The sequence below is a fragment of the Scyliorhinus canicula genome, chromosome 4, assembly GCF_902713615.1.
Source record: "Scyliorhinus canicula chromosome 4, sScyCan1.1, whole genome shotgun sequence".
Taxonomy (NCBI): domain Eukaryota; kingdom Metazoa; phylum Chordata; class Chondrichthyes; order Carcharhiniformes; family Scyliorhinidae; genus Scyliorhinus; species Scyliorhinus canicula.
Window position 1 is genome coordinate 128359140 of NC_052149.1, and position 22172 is coordinate 128381311.

The following is a 22172-nucleotide window of genomic DNA, read 5'->3' on the forward strand; positions in this document are numbered from 1 at the left end:
TCAGTCCTCATATCAGACCTTCAGTGTGACTGAGTCAGATTCATTCATTGGTCACTCGCTATCAATGAAAATGCTATGTTCTGCACCAACACCTGAAGGACACTTATTGCAGAACTTCATAATTCTCTAGATCCACCCCTGCATGTGTTCAATTGACCCCCCCCCGATTATTCAGTATCTAATGTTAAGTGAGGGGTGTTAGTGGTGAAAGAACGAATGGGCTATACTCGCTTCGCAGCCTGAGATCAGTATCATGTTCCCAGCCGGTGTAAGCTGTGATCGGCCTCAGGTCTTCCCCACACCCCAAAGTGTATCGAAAGCAGACAGGAATATATTAACCCTCCTGCCATTATAGAGGGCCCTGATACTATCCCAACCATCTGCCACCCCCGTCCCCAACTTAGTCAGCTACACTGAGGTGCCTCCAACCTCACCCAGAGCAAGCTCAACAATTGGGTTTCTTGTATTGGAGGAGGCCACAGAAGGGAAAGCATTGAGAGTCGGCGCCGAGAGCCAGAGGCTGCAGGGGAGGAATCAGGCAAAGGCGTAGCTCAGGCCACTTCTGTGTCATAGGCCTCAGTAGAGTGGCCCCGGACTTTCCCAAGCTGTGGGGCAGGGACATAACAGTTGGAGGATTTGTTAACAAATTAAATAAACAGCACCAAAGACACCAGTTGCAATTCAAAGATTTTTTTTGTTTTTAAACAATTTATTGAAGTCCTTGTGAACTTCGCTCGTTGCACGAACTGCATTCACTTTCTGACAAGCAGAACAATTTCATGTACAGTTTATTTTTATCCCCTTGTCGTCCCAATCCTGTAGCTGAATATTATTGTACTATACAAAGGCAAAAAACAATGTTCACACAGTGAATTCTTTACAAAGGAAAAAAGCTACATTCCACATTGGAGAAAGATATTCTAAAACATTCCATACTGGAGTATATCAAACAAAATTTTCTGGAAATTTTTTTTTACCTTAATTTAAGAAAACTAAACAAGCTGATGTGTGAGAAAGGCAATATTCTCACTGCGCGAATGAACTGCAGCGGGTGTAGTGGGTGGTTTCCTCCTGTGACACAGTTAAAGCTCATAGCAACCATTGGTATTACTCTCTTGATAGGATCCCTTAGCAAAACCAAACACTACTGGGCAGCTGAAAAGTGTCCACATGCTCATTATAAATCCAAACAAAAGTATATTGTACACTTAGCGATTCCTAACATCCAGTGTATAGAATGAGACAGATGATGAGGCTGCACATGTGTGAGAATGAGGGGGGTTATAGGCAATATAGTGAACCCAGCCACCCAGAAGCTACCTTGGCCAACCGGGTCCACATCTTGCACGTCTAGTGGTGTGTAAAAAGTGGCACATTTCTAACCGCGATGCTCGGAATCGTGTACTGGGGATAACAACCTGTCGAGCACACAGTGCCCAAGACAGAGACAGTACACGTGATGGCCACAGTCCATGGGAGTGGTAGCTGGTGAGAAGTCCAATTCTTTTAAGGGTCTATGCCTCCGCCTGGGGATATTGTGCATTCCCCAAACCAAATACCTGCCTGTTGCAATGTGAGGTTCAGGGTCAAACCCGACCACTTCCACACCACAAGGGCTGGCACAAGATGGAGCACTTGGTTGTAAACAAGCATTAAAGTTGGCAGTTCCCTACATGTGTGTAGTGGTAGTTTCCCCACACAATGTCATGACATGTCTCACCTTTGTAATATCGTCATTCCATTTAGCACCGCCCAAGTTGCACATAACTCATTGCTCTTTCTACCCAAAGCATAATTGTAGAGGGAATTGAAGTTCCATGTGTGTGAGAGGGAAGGAGTGAAGAACAAGGGGGAAAGAGAGAGAGAGCATGGGAGGTAGAGAAAGCGAGCGAGCGAGAGAGAGGGAGAGAGAGAGAGAGAGAGAGAGAGAGAGAGGGGGAGGGAGAGACAGAGAAAGAGAGAGAGAGAGAGAGGGAGAGAGAGAGAGGGAGAGACAGAGAAAGCGCGAGAGAGAGAGAGCATGGGAGGTAGAGAAAGTGAGCGAGGTAGAGAAAGCGAGCGAGCGCGAGAGAGAGAGAGAGAGAGAGAGAGGGAGAGACAGAGAAAGCGAGAGAGTGAAAACAAGACAGAGACAGGAGGGGACAAAGACATGAAAGACACTGACTGTAACCTACTGAAGAGACTGGCTGAAAGAATTTTTGTTAAATTGTGCTGTCTGAAATGAGTTAGAGATTGGGCGGACCTGGTGTTTTGAAGGGTATTTGGCAGGTTATTTGCCAGTTTGAGAGGGGTGGGTGAGCACATGGCAGCATTGTGGTTAGAGATGTGCTGTTTTAGCACCTGCAAGGGAAGAAAAACCTGGTGAGGGATGAAAGACAATCTCTCACACCACTGCAGCCCTGCCTGCTGAATAAATTTCATTCATTCATTCCTTTGCTGATAGTGAAGAGATGAATTAAAAGTAGAGAAAATAGCCAGTCTGAGATTAACTGATGCAATTTCACAAACGCACTCACGGCTGACATTTCTACATTGGCATCTCAAAAGGACACAGAGTATCGAGGCTGTAGAAAGCAGCTAGAAACTATTACTGGCAGCGGTTTACAAACTAAACCAAATGTGCCATTGTCAAACTCTACGGTACGAAGCCCCATCCTATGTGAAACCCACGATAGGGGTCAATGGTTGGCCATTTATGAAGACAGCTCCTACCTCCACACTGCCCAAGGCGCAGTTCGTGGGGCACACGCACTCCGAGGCCCTCACTGATTATCAGCGGGAGCAAGACAAACTAATATTAATGATTTCAACGAGTTTCAGATCCCTGTTCAGATCTGGTGCTCATAATTTCTCAAGGAAAGGAAGCAACATTTAGGAAACACAACAAACCTAAGTGATGTCATTTGGAATATTCTGCACAGAATCCAGATTTCTGGTGGAATAGACAACCAACAAACCGGATGTAGTGTCTTGGTCCAGGAATCGTCAAGAGCCAGACCGCCCCCCCCCCCCCCCCCCCCCCCCCACATTGAAACGAGGAGCTTGGGGCCCAGAGGGCGGAGAGGTCAGGGATCAGAGTGAGATTTGTACAGGACTGACAATTCTGACTCCTGGATGGAGTTAGTATGTTCCTGGGACCACAACCTTCAGCTGGAAATTGTCCACAGTGGGCTATGCTCAGTGGTAAGGCAGACAGCATGATGGGTTCACTAGATCCATGAGAATTGTATTTGAAAAGATTGGGCAAGTCCTGGGCTTTATCCTGACCAATGCAGATACTGATGTACACAGCATAACCAATCATGAATGGTCACAGATGTGGTAGGTGACTGATTATAGCCTGACCAGCTATTCCCAGCTCCAGCCAAAAGTTGTGCGATAGCAAGCTCTAGATTACTGCACATGGAATATGGGTTTGATGGACAATCGCTACTGGGCTTGCGACAGTGAAAACTCCCCTCCCTTAACCTCCCCACAATCCAGCAAAGCCACATCTATGGGAAGAGTTCAACACACTTGGAAGTGATACACCACCCAAAGTAAGTGGTGGATCAAAATGTTCCTGCTTTGTTAGTTACCGCTGAGAGAGCTAGCCAACCTTGATCTGTACCCAGACTTCAATGCCAGTCTCCACAATGAGCATGGAGCAAGAGACTTCCTGTTGTTGTTCATTTTGGTGCCCAATCCCAAGCAAAACAACTGCTTGAGGATGAGCTCCCTAGAAAATCCTAATGGCCAACCAGTTAATCAGTGTGCTGATTACATCTGTTGTTTCATTACTCATCAGCAGTGTCCTCCCCTCTCCATATGTGAGCGAGTAATAATCAGCTCCATCTCTTACTGCAAAAAACAACTTCACAGAAGTCATTGGCAAGATTAAGGGTCTGAAGCTGTGAAGGGAGTGAAACAAGCTGATGGGGCACAGATAGAAAGTATTAGTTTGAAGAAAGTCACTGTATCTAACACCCCGAGGGATACCCTCCCAGAACTGTATCCAACACCGCGAGGGATACCCTCCCGGAACTGTATCCAACACCGCGAGGGATACCCTCCCGGAACTGTATCCAACACCGCGAGGGATACCCTCCCGGAACTGTATCCAACACCGCGAGGGATACTCTCCCAGAACTGTATCCAACACCGCGAGGGATACCCTCCCGGAACTGTATCCAACACCGCGAGGGATACTCTCCTGGAACTGTATCCAACACACCCAGGGATACCCTCCGGAACTGTATCCAACACCGCGAGGGATACCCTCCCGGAACTGTATCCAACACCGCGAGGGATACCCTCCCGGAACTGTATCCAACACCGCGAGGGATACCCTCCCGGAACTGTATCCAACACCGCGAGGGATACTCTCCTGGAACTGTATCCAACACACCCAGGGATACCCTCCGGAACTGTATCCAACATCCCAGGGGATACCCTCCCGGATCTTAGCCAACACCGCAATAGATACTATCCCAGAAATAGATACTCTCCCGGAACTGTATCCAACACCGGGAGGGATATGCTCCCTGAACTGTATCCAACACTCCAAGGGATACTCTCCCGGAACTGTATCCAGCACGACGAGGGTTACTGTTCCGGAACTGTATCCAACACTGCGAGGGGTACTCTCCCGGAACTGTACCCCAACACCCTGAGGGATACTCTCCCGGAACTGTATCCAGCACGACGAGGGATACTCTCCTGGAACTGCATCCAATACCGCGATGGATACTCTCCCAGAACTGTATCCAAAACCACGAGGAATACTCTCCCGGAACTGCACCCAACACTGCAGGGGATACACCACATCGCGGGGGGTACACCCACTGCACTGTCCCAGCATTGAGGTTGATGCATTACTGGTGGTGTTCCAGCAGCATGAACAAGATTGATGCACTCACTTTCAGGAAGGAAAGAGTTACACACCTGATGCAAAAAATATCTAAAAACATTCGATCTGTGACTGGTACTGTTGATAAAACATTGAGTAACATAGGTTTAAAGAGGTAGTGCTTTGCTGCAGGAAACATTTCAATTTAAAACAGCCCAGAGTGTGGTTTGAAAATCTCTGGATAGGTGTCATGATGTGAACTGTCCTTGGCCCTCTCATTTCTGGGAACTACAATGGATTCATGTTCTCCCCTCGTTAAGTTGTCCTCCAAAGTTTGATCTGGGTACTCACCCTCCCAGTGAGAAAGAGAGAAAAACTGCACTTATTAGAAATCAGAAACAAAATGGGGAGATGTTAATGATGTGGATGGAGTTTGGCAAAGTTTCTGATGGAATAGCCTCGTCTTCTCTGTCCCCAGTCTACTACCTCCAACTGTCTTACACCCCTAAAGAGTCGGATTTGCACAGCCTAGATTGGATCTGTTGGAGTACAGAATACAACGAGCAGTAACTGGAGGCCATGAGATGGGAGGGGTGGCACTGAGGGGAGTGGTGGGGGAAGGGCAGTAAATCCTCAGCTAGGGCATTTCTAAAAGCAACAAGAGACGGCATCACTGGCTTGGATCAGGAATATCTCCCTGCTGAGACCCAGACATTTAGGCATCATTCTGTGAACACTGCCCTGCGCGTGTTTGAGGACAATAATATTGACTTGTTGATTTAACCAAGGTGGTACAGATACCACCTGCTAAACAAGGGGGCATTAAACCTGCGAGCAAAAGGACAAAGTACAGACCAAGGCCAGTTTGACTGAAGTGAGTGTGTGCGGGATGACCAGTGGCGGTGGGGAGGAGAAAGGTACGGCATGAATTCAGAGGTTTGAACTCACGTCAACTAGGGGTGTCTCTGGAAGTGTTGAATTCACCTTTCTTAATCCCAACTCTAAAAACTCCTCCTGGCTGTGTGACACTCCCTGCAGTCTAACAAGATTCATCAGCTCCTTTCCTGTGTATCACAGTGCAGGGAGCTGCCACATAATGGCGCGCCTGGGATCACAATGTGTGAGAGTACCCAGAATATCAGGCCAAACCCTCGGTTTAGTCTGGAGCCAGCACAATTACCGAGGTTGACACCATCAAACTAGGGGAAGAGGAGGAAGGCCGGGGGGCTGACACAGTTGGGGATTTTATAAAACCACGACTTCTGGAGTGTAGCTTGAAACACAATCAGTCTCCTCGATGTCAAGAGGAAGTTTGCAGCAAAGCACACATATTTTTGTTTACTTTAAAAGTTGTGACTAAAGGAACTTCCTTGAAAAAAAACACACGCACACACACAAACTACACAAAGCTCGAATTCCAAGCAGAACTCAGTAATGAATAACCTTCCCAGCCAATGTTCTATTAAGTCAAAATTCAATGTGAAAATTACAAGTGTCAATGGCTGGTCAAGCTCACCTTCATGGGAGACATGGAGCGCATTCATTTATGTCCACGCAAGGACTTTGATGGAGATATGTCTGACCCAGGGCTAGGTGACTGGAATCCTTTAATCAGGCCTCCAAAACCAGTGACCAGGATCTGTCACTTAGCCAATGCCAAAAATCAGATTATTACATAGCCAATTTGCTCTGCAATAATCTGACGAGATTGAAGAGAGCGCATCCCGTTTCATTTATGCATCAAAGTTGTCATTTGAATATTTTTTTTTCTCCCTGTGGTTCGATTTTATTTGACTAGTTTCCACTGGAAATAATTGGGATTACTGCAACCTTCGCTCCCATGTGCCAGTGTTGGAGTGCAGATCACAATCCCACCTCTAACTTCTCCAAACCCAGGACACACTGAAATGTCACTGCAGCAGAGGATCATCCTACAAACAATTCTGCAGAGTACCCTGGAGGTCATCCAACTTACAACCCAACCCCTGCCTGCACTGGCACCCTGGGTCTCAGCCCCTCCCACACTGGCACCCTGGGTCTCAGCCCCATCCGCACTGGGACCCCGGGTCTCAGCCCCATCCTATCTGGGACCCCGGGTCTCAGCCCCATCCCCACTGGGACCCCAGGTCTCAGTCCTATCCCCACTGGGACCCCGGGTCTCAGCCCCATCCCCATTGGGACCCCGGGTCTCAGCCCCACCTGCACTGGGACCCCGGTTGTCAGCCCTCTCGCACTGGGACCCCGAGTCTCAGCCCCATCCGCACTGGGACCCCGGGTCACAGCCCCATCCCCACTGGGACCCCAGGTCTCAGCCCCATCCCCACTGGGACCCCAGGTCTCAGCCCCATTCCCACTGGGACCCCAGGTCTCAGCCCCATCCCCACTGGGACCCCGGGTCTCAGTCCAATCCGCACTGGGACCCTGGGTCTCAGCCCCATCCCCACTGGGACCCCGGGTCTCAGCCCCATCCCCACTGGGACCCCGGGCCTCAGCCCCATCCCCACTGGGACACCGGGCCTCAGCCCCATCCCCACTGGGACACCGGGCCTCAGCCCCATCCCCACTGGGACACCGGGTCTCAGCCCCATCCCCACTGGGACACCGGGTCTCAGCCCCATCCCCACTGGGACCCCAGGTCTCAGCCCCATCCCCACTGGGACACCGGGTCTCAGCCACATCCGCACTGGGACCTCAGGTCTCAGCCCCATCCGCACTGGGACCCCAGGTCTCAGCCCCATCCCCACTGGGACCCCGGGTCTCAGCCCCATCCCCACTGGGACCTCGGGTCTCAGCCCCATCCCCACTGGGACACCGGGTCTCAGCCCCATCCCCACTGGGACCCCAGGTCTCAGCCCCATCCCCTAGCCCCATCCCCACTGGGACCCCGGGTCTCAGCCCCATCCCCACTGGGACACCGGGCCTCAGTCCCATCCGCACTGGGACCCCGGGTCTCAGCCCCATCCCCACTGGGACCCCAGGTCTCAGCCCCATCCGCACTGGGACCCCGGGTCTCAGCCCCATCCCCACTGGGACCCTGGGTCTCAGCCCCTTCCGCACTGGGACCCCGGGTCTCAGCCCTCTTGCACGGGACCCTATGTCCAAATCCCCTGGGTCACATCTCCAGTGCGTGACATTTCAGTCTCCATGTGACTTTGTGGAGCACGGCCTAGCAAAGGGAGGCAGTGGCTTCAATAAAGAATGCGTTCAGAAAGCAATAAACCTTTCCCAGTAAGGCTGCTCATGGGTTAGTTAATTTCCACCCTGTGGAAAGCACAATGACAATATTTAAGAATGTTACTTTTCTGGGCGAGAGGGTTCCTGATGTTTCTTTTCCCTGTTGCGGCTTCTGGTGAAGGTCCACAAAAAGTAAGATACCAGAGCGGTCTCGTTCCAGAAAGTAACAGCCTTGCGGTAAGTATGTTAGTGGAAGTATTTGCTCCTCACTGCGGTGGAACTAAAAAGGTTCCATCTGTGATGTCGAGCTTCGTCGCATCATCTCAGAATCCCATGGGAATGTGACTTCATCACCTTGCGCTGTTGCAGGCACAGTTCTGAAGTAGGGGTATATAAGGTGAGATTACTTCACTAAGATTAACCAGGTAATCATAAGGATATGTCCCATGCCTTGCGAGCCAAGGCATGCGTGCTAATAAAACAAAAAGTTAATTCACACATACACAACAACAACAACAAAAAAATTCAATGCTACTTTGACGCATTGCATCTGGATGAGTGGCATGTCAAGTCTGTCGGTTGCAGTGCTGCATTGTTTAAATGAGGCATTCAGACTGGTTTGTCCAGGGCAGGCTGCCAGCTTGGTTAGTTTAAAGCCCATTCTGTTGGCTGTCGCAGCGGTCCCCAGCTCCCTCGGTGTCAGGGGCCAGGTTCAGAGAGGCAGCTTTGTTGGTGAGCGCACTGATGGAGCTTTCTGTAATGAAGCTGGAGGCTCCGACCTTGGATCCCTCACTGTACAACAAGAAGAACAGATTTAGATATTCAGAGTCTGCAGCATGAACAGCTTTTACCCTTCTGTGGATGTAGAAAATTTGCTCTCCTCAAGCTCGAGAACTTCCTGTTTCTTAGCCTCTTACCGCTGGAGTATATTTCTCCAACTGAACCAGGACTGCAATGTGCCAGTATTGCAAATATATTTCATCGACACGAGTGTCTGGCTTAAAGCAGCTTTGTCAGCAGAAACAACATTATTCTGGAATAAAGTGCCTCACAGATAACAGTGCATTTCACTGTCACTGGACGCTTCCAGCCTGTAGCCGCCCTGCACGGAGAGTGGACATAAACAGGTAGATGGATTGGGAGAAACCCAATTGTTCAATGGCAAGATTGAAGCTGAAAACTTCCTAAACTGACACTATCAACACTTTTAAGGCTGCAACAAAACATTCAGTGGAATAAAGTCAGACCGATAGTCGAACTTATAGACAGTTAAACCCAGGTCCGGTCCAATTCCCCTCAGAGTACAGCGCAAGGCAGCTCTGGTCAAAATACTGTCAATCTCTACTGGAACCAGACCACAGCCTACCCTAAACCATGGCCAAAATACAATCAATGAAAAACCAAACCTCGCGTGCCAAATTTAGAAGAGAGTCAGCTCTAACCCTGTTATGGCCATACCTAAACCTCAACCAGGCAGTCAGAATATTGTAACCCTCTCCAACTCAAGTCTATCTTAGCATTTCAAAACTGCGGAATTCTTCACCCCAGGTATGGGGCTGGATACTCCGATTTTGAGGCTATGTCCGGAGCATCCATGGCGTTTTATGTGGGAAGAATTAGCACCGCCCCAGCACCAATCACCTGACCGGTTAGGGGCTAGCAGCCGTGCCACGTAAAACGCCCGGCCTCCACAAAATAAACTGCCAGAGAATTGCTGGGTCGTGGCCTGCGCATGGCGACGACCTGAAGCGGTCGCACAGTACAACATGACGCCGGCCGTGCACGGACCCGACCTGCCAGATAGTGTCCCCTGGACATCCCCCACCCCTCGCTGAAATCCCCCTGCCCAGCAGCATGGCTCCTGCCCGATGTGGCGGCACTGGACACAGTCCGCAGCCGCCACGTCAGGTTCCTGACCGCTGAGACCACACATCAACCGCGTGGTTGGGAACGCGGCCCATCGAGGGCTGAGCATCGCGGGAGGGCCTACAGCGGACATCCTGAGGCCACCCCAACGGCCGCGATGATACCATTTTGAAGGGGGTGGAGCATATGCAGCCTTCTTAAATGAGGCGCTGCCCCCCATTTGGTCGTAAAAATGGATTCTCCGCCTGATCGCCGATTACGAAATCGGCGTCGGGAAACGGAGAATCCTGCCCATGGTTCCTGGGCCCATCCGCTAATTTGCCAAAGAGGCCAGTCTGCAGGCTAATCGGATGCAAAGAATATTATGGTCCAGTCCGATTATATCCTCACCAGATGCTATAATCCAGGATAAGACGACTGTTTCAATGCCTGGAGTATATATGAATAAGGGAACAGCCAATTTGGCAAACTAAACTTGCATCCAGGGCTGTTGGGCCTGTATGGTTTAGTTACAATAATTATTGCCACTCGCCTGCAGCACTAGCCCTGTTCTCTTAAGATATCGGTGATGAAAAACTGCATTTTGTTAATGGAAAAGCAAAAAGATACAGCACATCGAAGTGGGGCATGGTCACTTTTCAGAGTCTATTTAAAAAATCAGATTCGCAGGCAGCACGGTGGCGCAGTGGTTAACCTCACGGCGCTGAGGTCCCAGGTTCGATCCCGACCCTGGGTCACTGTCCGTGTGGAGTTTGCACCGTCTTCCCGTTTTTGCGTGGATTTCACTCCCACAACCCAAAGGTTGTGCAGGGTACATGAATTGGCCACACTAAATTGCCCGAAAATTGGAAGAAATGAATTGGGCACTCAAAATTTAAAAAATCAGATTCGTTAGAAATGTGATAGAGCTCGATAAACGAGGAGCTGCTCTGACCGAATTAGACTGATAAATACTTGGAGCTGAACTGTTACCTGAGGGAAGGCTGCAGGTCCTCAGGGGCCTTATGCTGCTGTTCAGACTGCCCATTCTCAGTCTGACTGTTAGACGCCAGCTTATACTGCATGTCCAGGGAGGGTCGGCTTTCCTGTGTAAGAGATATAAAGAATCAGAGTCCATCACAAGGCCGTGCATTGTGGTCAAATTCCACTGCTGTCACAATATTACTGCAAACCTCAGACAGTAAAACGTTCGATAAGTATATAAACAGGAGGGAGTAGTTACACATTGGTCCCTCAGAGGATGAGACTTAATAAGGGAAAACAAGAAAATGGCAAAAACTTTGAACAGATAATTTGTGTCTTCACAAAAGACAACACTAACACTGTTTGCACTGGAGTGCTGAGCTTGTGGCATTTGAGTGCTACAGTGAGAGTTTGGTGACTGAGGGAGTTAGGTGAGGAGGGAGTAAGGTGCTCCTTACATTTCATTTCTTATATTTATCAAAGAGCGTGAAGGGAGCCAGGAGTTTAGAGTACAGCTGACTGGAAGTAGAGTCGGAGGGCGGAGGTCCAGTTGGTCCAAGGGGCAGCTAATTCTGTAAAGTAAGAGGGGATGGAGGCTAGGGCAGTTGCATGCTCCTCCTGTAGGATGTGGGTGGTGAGGGATACCACTGGTGTCCCCGCTGACTATACCTGCGGGAAGTGCACCCAACTCCAGCTCCTCAGAGACCATGTTAAGGTACTGGAGCTGGAGCTGGAGGAACTTCGGATCATCCGGGAGGCAGAGGGGGTCATAGAGAAGAGTTACAGGGAGGTAGCCACACCAAAGGTACTGGACAAGAGTAGCTGGGTTACAGTCAGGGGAAAGAAAACTAACAGGCAGACAGTGCAGGGATCCCTCGTGGCCGTTCCCCTTCAAAACAAGTATACCGTTTTGGATGCTATTGGGGGGGATGACCTACCGGGGGAAGGCCCCAGCGGCCAGGTCTCTGGCACTGAGTCTGGCTCTGGGGATCAGAAGGGAAGGGGGGAGCATAGAAAAGCAATAGTAATAGGAGATTCAATGGTTAGGGGAATAGATAGGAGATTCTGTGGTCGCGAGCGAGACTCCCGAAAGGTATGTTGCCTCCCGGGTGCCAGGGCCAGGGATGTCTCTGATCGTGTCTTCAGGATCCTGAAGGGGGAGGGTGAGCAGCCAGAAGTCGTGGTGCACATTGGTACCAACGATGTAGGTAGGAAAAAGGGTGTGGAGGTAATAAACAAGTTTAGGGAGTTAGGCTGGAAGTTAAAGGCCAGGACAGACAGAGTTGTCATCTCTGGTTTGTTGCCGGTGCCACGTGATAGCGAGGCTAGGAATAGGGAGAGAGTGCAGTTGAACACGTGGCTGCAGGAATGGTGTAGGAGGGAGGGCTTCAGGTATTTGGATAATTGGAGCGCATTCTGGGGAAGGTGGGACCTGTACAAGCAGGACGGGTTGCATCTGAACCAGAGGGGCACCAATATCCTGGGGGGGGGGGGGGGGGGGGGGGAGGTTTTCTAGTACTCTTCGGGAGGGTTTAAACTAATTTGGCAGGGGAATGGGAACCGGATCTGTAGTCCAGCAACTAAGGTAGACGATAGTCAGGACGCCAAAGCACGTAGTGATGAAGTGGGGAAGGTAACAATGACAAAGGAGAGTACTTGCAGGCAAGGAGATGGGTTGAAGTGTGTATACTTTAATGCAAGAAGCATCAGGAATAAGGTGGGTGAACTTAAGGCATGGATCTGTACTTGGGACTACGATGTTGTGGCCATCACGGAAACTTGGATAGAAGAGGGGCAGAAATGGTTGTTGGAGGTCCCTGGTTATAGATGTTTCAACAAGATTAGGGAGGATGGTAAAAGAGGTGGGGGGGGGGGGGGGGGGGTGGCATTGTTAATTAGAGATAGTATAACAGCTGCAGAAAGGCAGTTCGAGGGGGATCTGCCTACTGAGGTAATATGGGTTGAAGTTAGAAATAGGAAAGGAGCAGTCACCTTGTTGGGAGTTTTCTATAGGCCCCCCAATAGCAGCAGAGATGTGGAGGAACAGATTGGGAAACAGATTTTGGAAAGGTGCAGAAGTCACAGGGTAGTAGTCATGGGCGACTTCAACTTCCCAAACATTGAGTGGAAACTCTTTAGATCAAATAGTTTGGATGGGGTAGTGTTTGTGCAGTGTGTCCAGGAAGCTTTTCTAACACAGTATGTAGATTGTCCGACCAGAGGGGAGGCCATATTGGATTTAGTACTTGGTAATGAACCAGGGCAGGTGATAGATTTGTTAGTGGGGGAGCATTTTGGAGGTAGTGACCACAATTCTGTGACTTTCACTTTAGTAATGGAGAGGGACAGGTGCGAGCAACAGGGCAAGGTTTATAATTGGGGGAAGGGTAAATACAATGCTGTCAGACAAGAATTCAAGTGCAGAAGTTGGGAACATAGGCTGTCAGGGAAGGACACAAGTGAAATGTGGAACTTGTTCAAGGAACAGGTACTGCGTGTCTTTGATATGTATGTCCCTGTCAGGCAGGGAAGAGATGGTCGAGTGAGGGAACCATGGTTGACAAGAGAGGTTGAATGTCTTGGTAAGAGGAAGAAGGAGACTTAAGTAAGGCTGAAGAAACAAGGTTCAGACAGGGCGCTGGAGGGATACAAGATAGCCAGGAGGGAACTGAAGAAAGGGATTAGGAGAGCTAAGAGAGGGCATGAAAAATCTTTGGCGGGTAGGATCAAGGAAAACCCCAAGGCCTTTTACACATATGTGAGAAATATGAGAATGACTAGAGCGAGGGTAGGTCCGATTAAGGACAGTAGCGGTAGATTGTGTATTGAGTCTGAAGAGATAGGAGAGGTCTTGAACAAGTATTTTTCTTCAGTATTTACAAACGAGAGGGGCCATATTGTTGGAGAGGACAGCGTGAAGCAGACTGATAAGCTTGAGGAGATACTTGTCAGGAAGGAAGATGTGTTGCGCGTTTTGAAAAACTTGAGGACAGATAAGTCCCCCGGGCCTGACGGGATATATCCAAGGATTCTATGGGAAGCAAGAAATGAAATTGCAGAGCCGTTGGCAATGATCCTTTCGTCCTCACTGTCAACAGGGGTGGGACCAGAGGATTGGAGAGTGGCGAATGTCGCGCCCCTGTTCAAAAAAGGGAATAGGGATAACCCTGGGAATTACAGGCCAGTTAGTCTTACTTCGGTGGTAGGCAAAGTAATGGAAAGGGTACTAAGGGATAGGATTTCTGAGCATCTGGAAAGGCATTGCTTGATTAGGGATAGTCAGCACGGATTTGTGAGGGGTAGGTCTTGCCGTACAAGTCTTATTGAATTCTTTGAGGTGGTGACCAAGCATGTGGATGAAGGTAAAGCAGTGGATGTAGTGTACATGGATTTTAGTAAGGCATTTGATAAGGTTCCCCATGGTAGGCTTATGCAGAAAGTAAGGAGGCATGGGATAGTGGGAAATTTGGCCAGTTGGATAACAAACTGGCTAACCGATAGAAGACAGAGAGTGGTGGTGGATGGTAAATATTCAGCCTGGAGCCCAGTTATCAGTGGCGTACCGCAGGGATCAGTTCTGGGTCCTCTGCTGTTTGTGATTTTCATTAACGACTTGGATGAGGGAGTTGAAGGGTGGGTCAGTAAATTTGCAGATGATACGAAGATTGGTGGAGTTGTGGATAGTGAGGAGGGCTGTTGTCGGCTTCAAAGAGACATAGATAGAATGCAGAGCTGGGCTGAGAAGTGGCAGATGGAGTTTAACCCTGACAAGTGTGAGGTTGTCCATTTTGGAAGGACAAATCTGAATGCGGAATACAGGGTTAATGGTAGGGTTCTTGGCAATGTGGAGGAGCAGAGAGATCTTGGGGTCTATGTTCATAGTTCTTTGAAAGTTGCCACTCAAGTGGATAGAGCTGTGAAGAAGGCCTATGGTGTGCTAGCGTTCATTAGCAGAGAGATTGAATTTAAGAGCCGTGAGGTGATGATGCAGCTGTACAAAACCTTGGTCAGGCCACATTTGGAGTACTGTGTGCAGTTCTGGTCACCTCATTTTAGGAAGGATGTGGAAGCTTTGGAAAAGGTGCAAAGGAGATTTACCAGGATGTTGCCTGGAATGGAGAGTAGGTCATACGAGGAAAGGTTGAGGGTGCTAGGCCTTTTCTCATTAGAACGGAGAAGGATGAGGGGCGACTTGATAGAGGTTTATAAGATGATCAGGGGAATAGATAGAGTAGACAGTCAGAGACTTTTTCCACGGGTGGAACACACCATTACAAGGGGACATAAATTTAAGATAAATGGTGGAAGATATAGAGGGGATGTCAGAGGTAGGTTCTTTACCCAGAGAGTAGTGGGGGCATGGAATGCAGTGCCTGTGGTAGTAGTTGAGTCGGAAAAGTTAGGGACCTTCAAGCGGCTATTGGATAGGTACTTGGATTAGGGTAGAATAATGGAGTGTAGGTTAACTTCTTAAGGGCAGCACGGTAGCATTGTGGATAGCACAATTGCTTCACAGCTCCAGGGTCCCAAGTTCGACTTGGGTCACTGTCTGTGTGGAGTCTGCACATCCTCCCCGTGACTGCGTGGGTTTCCTCCGGGTTCTCCGGTTTCCTCCCACAGTCCAAAGATGTGCAGGTTGGGTGGATTGGCCATGAAAAATTGTCCAAAATTCTATGATTAACCTAGGACAAAAGTTCGGCGCAACATCGTGGGCCGAAGGGCCTGTTCTGTGCTGTATTTCTCTGTAACAGCAACACTGCAGCACAGTGGTTAGCACTGCTGCCTCACTGCGCCAGGGATCTGGGTTCAATTCCAGCCTTGGGTAACTGTCTGTGTGGAGTTTCTACATTCTCCCCATGTCTCCGTGAGTTTTCTCCGGGTGCTCCGGTTTCCTGCCACAGTCCAAAGATGTGCAGGTTTGGTGGATTGGCCATGCTAAATTGCCTCTTAGGGACCAAATGCTGGCAAGTCCCCCAGATCTAAGGGCCTGCACCTTTGTGTCTAAAAGGAAGTGGCTGCAGAGATAATGCATGTATTGGTTGTAATCTTCCCAAACTCACTGGATTCTGGAAAGGTCCAAGCAGATTGGAAAACTGAAAATAACAAGCTCCTATTCCGGAAAGGAGGGAGACAGAGAACAGGAAACCATCGGTCAGTTAGCCTAACATATGTCATTGGGGAAATGCAGGAATCTATTCTTAAGGAAGTAATAGCAGGATATTTGAAACATTATAATACAATCAGGCAGAGTCAATCCGGTTTAATGAAAGGGAAATCTTTGACAAATTTAGACTTAAAGATGTAACGAACAGGAGGCATCATGGGAAGTCAGTAGACCTAGTGTATTTGGATTTTCGAAAGGCATTCGATAAGGTGCCACATAAAAAATTTACTGCACAAGGTAAGAGCTCGTGATGTTGGGGGGTAATATCTTAATATGTGGGCGGCACAGTGGGGCACTGGCTAGCACTGCTGCCTCACAGCGCAAAGGACCTGGGATTGATCCCGGCCCTGGGTCACTGTCCATGTGGAGTTTGCACATTCTTCCCGTGTCTGCGTGGGTCTCACCCCCACAACGCAAAGATGTGCAGGTAGATAGATTGGTCACGCTAAATTGTCCCTTAAATGGAAAAATTAAGTATAGAGGATTGATTAACTAACAAAAATGGGCGATTTTTAGGTTAGCAAACTGTAACTAGTGGAGTGGCACAGGGATCAGAGCTGTTTATAATTGATATTAATGATCTGGATGAAGGGACTGACTATACCGTAGCAAAGTCTGCTGACAATACAAAGATAGGTGGGAAAAACAAGTTATGAGGAGAACACAAAGAGTCTGCACCGAGTTACAGATAGGTTTTAGGGGAGGGGACTGATAGTGGTATTATCACTGGACTAGTAATCCAGAAACTCAGGCTAATGCTTTGGGGATCTGAGTTTGAATCCCACTGCAGCAGATGGTGAAAGTTTATTTCAGTCTGCAATCTCAAGATTAATGATGACCATAAAATCATCATCAATTGTAAAAACCCATCTGGTTCACTAATGTCCTTTAAGGAAGGAAATCTGCCGTCGTTACCCGGTCTGGCCTACATGTGACTCCAGAGCCACAGTAACGTTTTGACTCTGAAATGTCCTCTGGAATGGCCGAGCAAGGCCACTCAGTTCAAGGTCAATTAGGGATGGGCAATAAATGCTGGTCCAGCCAGCCCAGCCCACATCCCACAAAAGGTATAAAAAAGTGTGAGTGGGCAGAAAATTGGCAAATGGAGTATAACGTAGGAAAATGTGAGGTTGTCCACTTTGTTCGGGAGAATAGAAAAGCAGAATATTATTGACATGGAGAGAGACTGCAGAAAGCTGTGGTACAGAGGGATCTGGGTGTCCTTGTGTATGAATCACAGAACGTTAACCTGCAGGTACAGCAAGTGATTAGGAAGGTCAATGGAATGTTGTCCTTTATTACAAGGGGGATGGAGTATAAAAGTAGGGAAGTCTTGCTCCATCGATACAGCACATTGGGGAGACTACACTGTGAGTACTAGGCACAGTGTTGGTCTCCTTACTTAAGGACGGATGTTCCGACATTGGAAGAAGTTCAGAGAAGGTTCACTGGGCTGATTCCACTGAGGAATGGAATATCTGATGAGGAAAGGTTGAGCTGGTTGGGTCTGTACTCATTGCAGAATGAGAGATGATCTTATTGAAACATATAAGATTCCGAGGGAGCTTGACAGGATGGATGCTGAGAGAATGTTTCCCCTCGTTGGAGAATTCAGAACATGGTGGGGAGAATGGCACGGGAGGTTTATATGGAGGGGGAGATTTAGGGAGGACAAGATGACAGTGAACTCATGAGAGGACATGATAGGTTGAGATGGAAGATTGAAATCACCGACGATGGAGGTGCAGGGGCTGAGGGAGGAAAGTCAATGCGGATATCGCAGTGAGAAAACTTGTGTGGTAACTTGGGCGAGTGACGGGGAACAAGGAATTTAAATGAGGTGAGAGGTTGTGAAAGGCGGCGAAAGGAGCAGGTGCTGGAGGAATAGGGCATCTGACCAAGGTGATTTGGTGTTAAGTGCTACCATAGAAGGCTGGATAAGGAAAGTGGTAGGTTAGCCGGGGAGGAATTATCAAGGGGGATATGTTATTAATTGTATGTTAATTGCGTTTGGGTTTGGTAACTCCAGTCTTGCCGCTGGTCTGCACCATGGGAGCAGCAATGTGTGGATCATCAGTTGGGACTTCTCGTGTCGGCGTGTGTCCCGAGGGACTGTGTGGTCACAACCACATCTGTGCCTTCAGTGGGTGGTTGCAGAGCCTCGAACTCTGGTGCCTGGGTTGGAGCCACATCTATAACGTTGGGTGCTGATCCTTCATCACGTGTTTGAGCTCCTCATCACACAAAATCACAATATATGTGTTCTCTGGTCCTGATGAACCAAGCGATGGCTCCTCCTGGTCTTGCAATATTATGTACGTACCATCCGTTGTCACAGAACTACATACTGATATAGCCATCAGCTCCTCATATCATCGTTCAGTGGAGTGGCCTCGGGAGTCAGCTACCGGAACCATTTCAGAGGCCAGAGACGATTCACCATATCCTTCTGGAGCCAGTTTCTCCAAAATTGGTATTATGTCTTCCATTATTAGTTTATTAGAGTCCTGTTCCTCCGAGGTGTCGGCTACTGCAATTTCACTTTCCATCTCGGCGTGCGCTATCTCAGAGCCTTCACACTTCTCGGGTGTCCTGCATAGCCTGGGCGTCCCTGGTGACCACCTCGTCATTCCCACCAAACCAGGCGTTTTCATCTAGTTTGCCATCACTCCCACGAAACAGCCTCACCAGCGTTTCATAGTCATCGTCATCTGGCTCATCCTCCAAGTCTTTATTTTCTGCAAGGTCTTCATATATGTCATCGTAGTATTCATCAGAGTCAGAATCAACTGCAAGGACTTCTGTAAAATACAACATTGCACACGGAATTATGTGTTCGCACAGGAGGCAGCCAGTTTCTAAGTCGGCATTGAGTTTTGCTGCAGAATTTTTATTTAACATTCCATGCTGTGGACGACTGAAGTAGATGAAGATTGAGTTATTTGGTACAATTTTCGTAACTGTTTTGCAAGTACTCCGACCCTTATGCTTCGGCTTTGTTTTAATGGTTTTCAGTGTGCCTTATTTTCCTTTCTTCCAGTCAATCTGGCAGCCTGTGCATCCCGTGATTTCTGATTAATCAAAGAATGAAGATTCAAGCTTGTCGGGCTGCAATTCCAGCTGGTATACTTTCGTAATTACCTCATTTCTAAAATACTCATTTGGCTCGAACTTAAACTCCAGAGTGAAGTTCATCGGCTGTTCACGCTCTGAACAGTTAACATTCAATACCGGTTCATCATGCTCCTGTATCATGCCACGGAGGATATACACCTTCAGAAGTCTGGAATACCCTTTGGTTCTTCGTCTCTTCATCTCATTTGTCGTCCTCCGCCTGGACTTTTGCTTGATTATCATTGAATGACTGCACCAGCATATCTCGTTGAGATTTGTAGAATTAGGCTGGCCACTCGCTGTCTGAAACGGACAGCCACTCAACTAAGTTCAGGGCCTCACATGCATGCGTCCCTATGATGGACTCCCTTTTCATGTCCACAATGAAAAATAGCAACATATACACTGTGGTGTGCATACATTCAAGCTTACATTCACTCAGAGTCTAGATCTTCTTACCCCAGTGTATCGGCAGTCTTGGTTCATCGACAACTTTCAGCTGCACGTTCAGCCTGTACAATGTGGACCAACTGAGGAGGTTGGCCCTCATTCCCATGTCGAGGTCGCATTTTACCAATGTGTCGTTCATTCACACTAAAGTTTTCCATCTGGTTTTAATGGTTTCAGGTTTGTCCTTGCTAACGTGTGCAGCCAACTCACTCGCCTGACAAATCTTAATCACGTTTTCCATTTTCAGGTCTTCCTCCCATAACAACCTTTCATGGAGCTTATCATTCGCTATGCCAAATACTATTTCGTCATGTATCATCAATGAGTTTAGATCACTGAAATTGCAGGACTGGGCCTTCAGCCTCATGTTGATTACAAAACTGTCAAAAGATTTGCCTGGTTTCTGTATACGTATATAAAATAGATATCTTTCAAATGTTTCATCTTGTTTCCCGAAGAGCAATGCGGATCAAAGTACTTAATCACCTCATTGTACCTCTTGCTCTCCTCTATCAAAAGCAAATGTATTGTAGATTTCAATTGCTTGTGGATCCGCCACCTTGAGCAGCATCACAATTCGCCTTTCGTTAGGCTGTGCCTGTAGGCCGTGGAGTTTAAACTGCTGCTTGAAGCTGGTGCGGTGCCTTTAAATCTTCCATCTCGAACTTCAACGTTGTTTGTTGCGTTAAGTCGCCAATCGTTGTAGTTCACCAGGTCGATGGAAGAATCTTCTCTTTTTCGTTCTTCGGCCGATTTCACTTCATCTTGTCTGCTGTTACCGTCAAATTGTCGGCACTCCTGGTACCATGTTGTGTTCTGTGACCTTGTCTTTGCAATGAGCAATACATAACTGCTGGTGACTTAACTAGAATGATGATTTATTGATTTATACATGGTAAGGTAACAATCAGAATGCTATACAGACTAGGTTACTGTTTGAAATACATAGACTCTCCTGGAACTAGCCTATGTGCGACTGTCCTGGTGTACATCGTACACTCGGCTGAGAGCTGGATGTCACATGACCGATGTCTGGCCCCACCTGCTGGTTGGAGGTCGCATTGCTAAGTGTACACAATATTATTCACAGGCATATCACCACACCAATGATGCAAGTTTCCAGATGGCAAGGGCCTTGTTCACAAGAGATATGGAGAGGGCAATGTGAGTTTATCGGCTGGCAGAGTTCACAGGATCAGCAGTGGGCGGGATTGAGTGGGACAGGAAGGTGGTAGGAAAGATTAGCTCCCAGTGTAAACTGTAGGCATATCGAGGGTGGAGTCAAGCCTGGGATGGTAGCAGAGTAGCAAGGTATTGAAGGGTTGGAGTAGGGGTTGGGCTCCCAATGGCTCAGAAATGGAGAGAGGCATGAATGCAGGAGAGGGGAGTGTAAGGAGAGGTAAAGGGAAAAGAAAAAAGATGTAAAGAAAATGAGAAATATAAATAATAGGCTTGGGCTCAAAATAGCAGCCAAAACATGCCCGCAAATTGGAACAGTGATTATATAGATGCAATTCTGGTTGCAAAAGGAGAACAGGATCATAAGAAGTGGAGCAGCAGAGAACTACTCATCCCATCCAGCCGGCTCCCCCGTTCAATACGATCTTGGCTGATCTGATTGTGGACTGCACTCCATTTTCCTGTTTGCTACGTGCCCCCCCCCCCCGCCCGATAATCATGCGCCCCTCTTATGATCAGAAATCTAACTCAACCGTGAATCTATTAAATGCCCCAGCATCTCCTCTCGCTTTGGAGGAGAATTCAAAAGACTAATGATCCTCAGAGAGAAAAAAATTATTCTTCTGATTTAAGTGGAAGGCATTTAAACTGTGGTCTCTAGATCCCCCCCCCCCCAAACCATGGGGAAACATCCTCTACCTACCCTGTCAAGCTCCCTCAGAATCTAGAGAGGAGACACTTGGTGGGCGTTCCAGGTGCAGATCAGAGGTCCGTGATGGGATAAAGTTGATATTGATAGGGTGGGGTCTGCAAGAAGCATCAACAAACTATAATCCAGGTTTAAGGGCAGATGTACTGGGTAAGTGAGGTCCAGAAGATATTTGAAGGATAGTGGATTTGAGAATGCACTCCTGGAGGCATTCCTCTGACAATGAAGATCTAGAGGTGTGCATAGTCAGTTCTGGGGCAGACAGGCAATGGCTTCAACACAGTTCATTTCAGCTCTGGCTGCTGTACTTTAGGAAATATGTGAAAGCATTGGAGAGAGTGCAGAAAAGATTCACGAGAATGGTTCCAGCTATGTGGAACTTCAGTTACCGAGATCAATTGAAGAAGCTGGGACTGGTTTTCGCGAAGATGAGAAGGCAGAGAGGAGAGAGAAGAAATATTCAAAATTATGGGGCGGTCCAGACAGAGCAGACAGAGAGAAATTGTTCCTCTTGGTGGAAGAATCAAGAATGAGAGGGCACGTGTTGAAAGTGATTCGCAAAAGAAGCAATGGAGACATGAGGCAAAACATATTAACACAGCGAGTGGTAAGGATCTGGAATGCGCTGAGAATGTGGTGCAGTAAGAAGTCTTACAACAGGTTTATTTGGAATCACTAGTTTTCAGAGCGTCGCTCCTTCATCAGGTGAGTGTGGTGGAGGCAGA

The 22172-nt window shown here is 48.2% G+C and overlaps 1 protein-coding gene across 1 annotated transcript in view; it reads right to left on the reverse strand.

Moving 5' to 3' along the window:
- Positions 1-676: 676 nt before the first annotated feature.
- LOC119964245 (roquin-1-like) overlaps positions 677-22172 on the reverse strand; it is a 215959-nt gene continuing 194463 nt past the window's right edge. Inside the window, exons 18-19 of the mRNA XM_038793525.1 lie at positions 10841-10953; positions 677-8794 (exon numbers count right to left, since the gene is read on the reverse strand). Coding sequence (XP_038649453.1) covers positions 8653-8794; positions 10841-10953 — 255 coding nt within the window. The 3' untranslated portion in view covers positions 677-8652. The remainder of the gene's footprint in view (positions 8795-10840; positions 10954-22172) is intronic.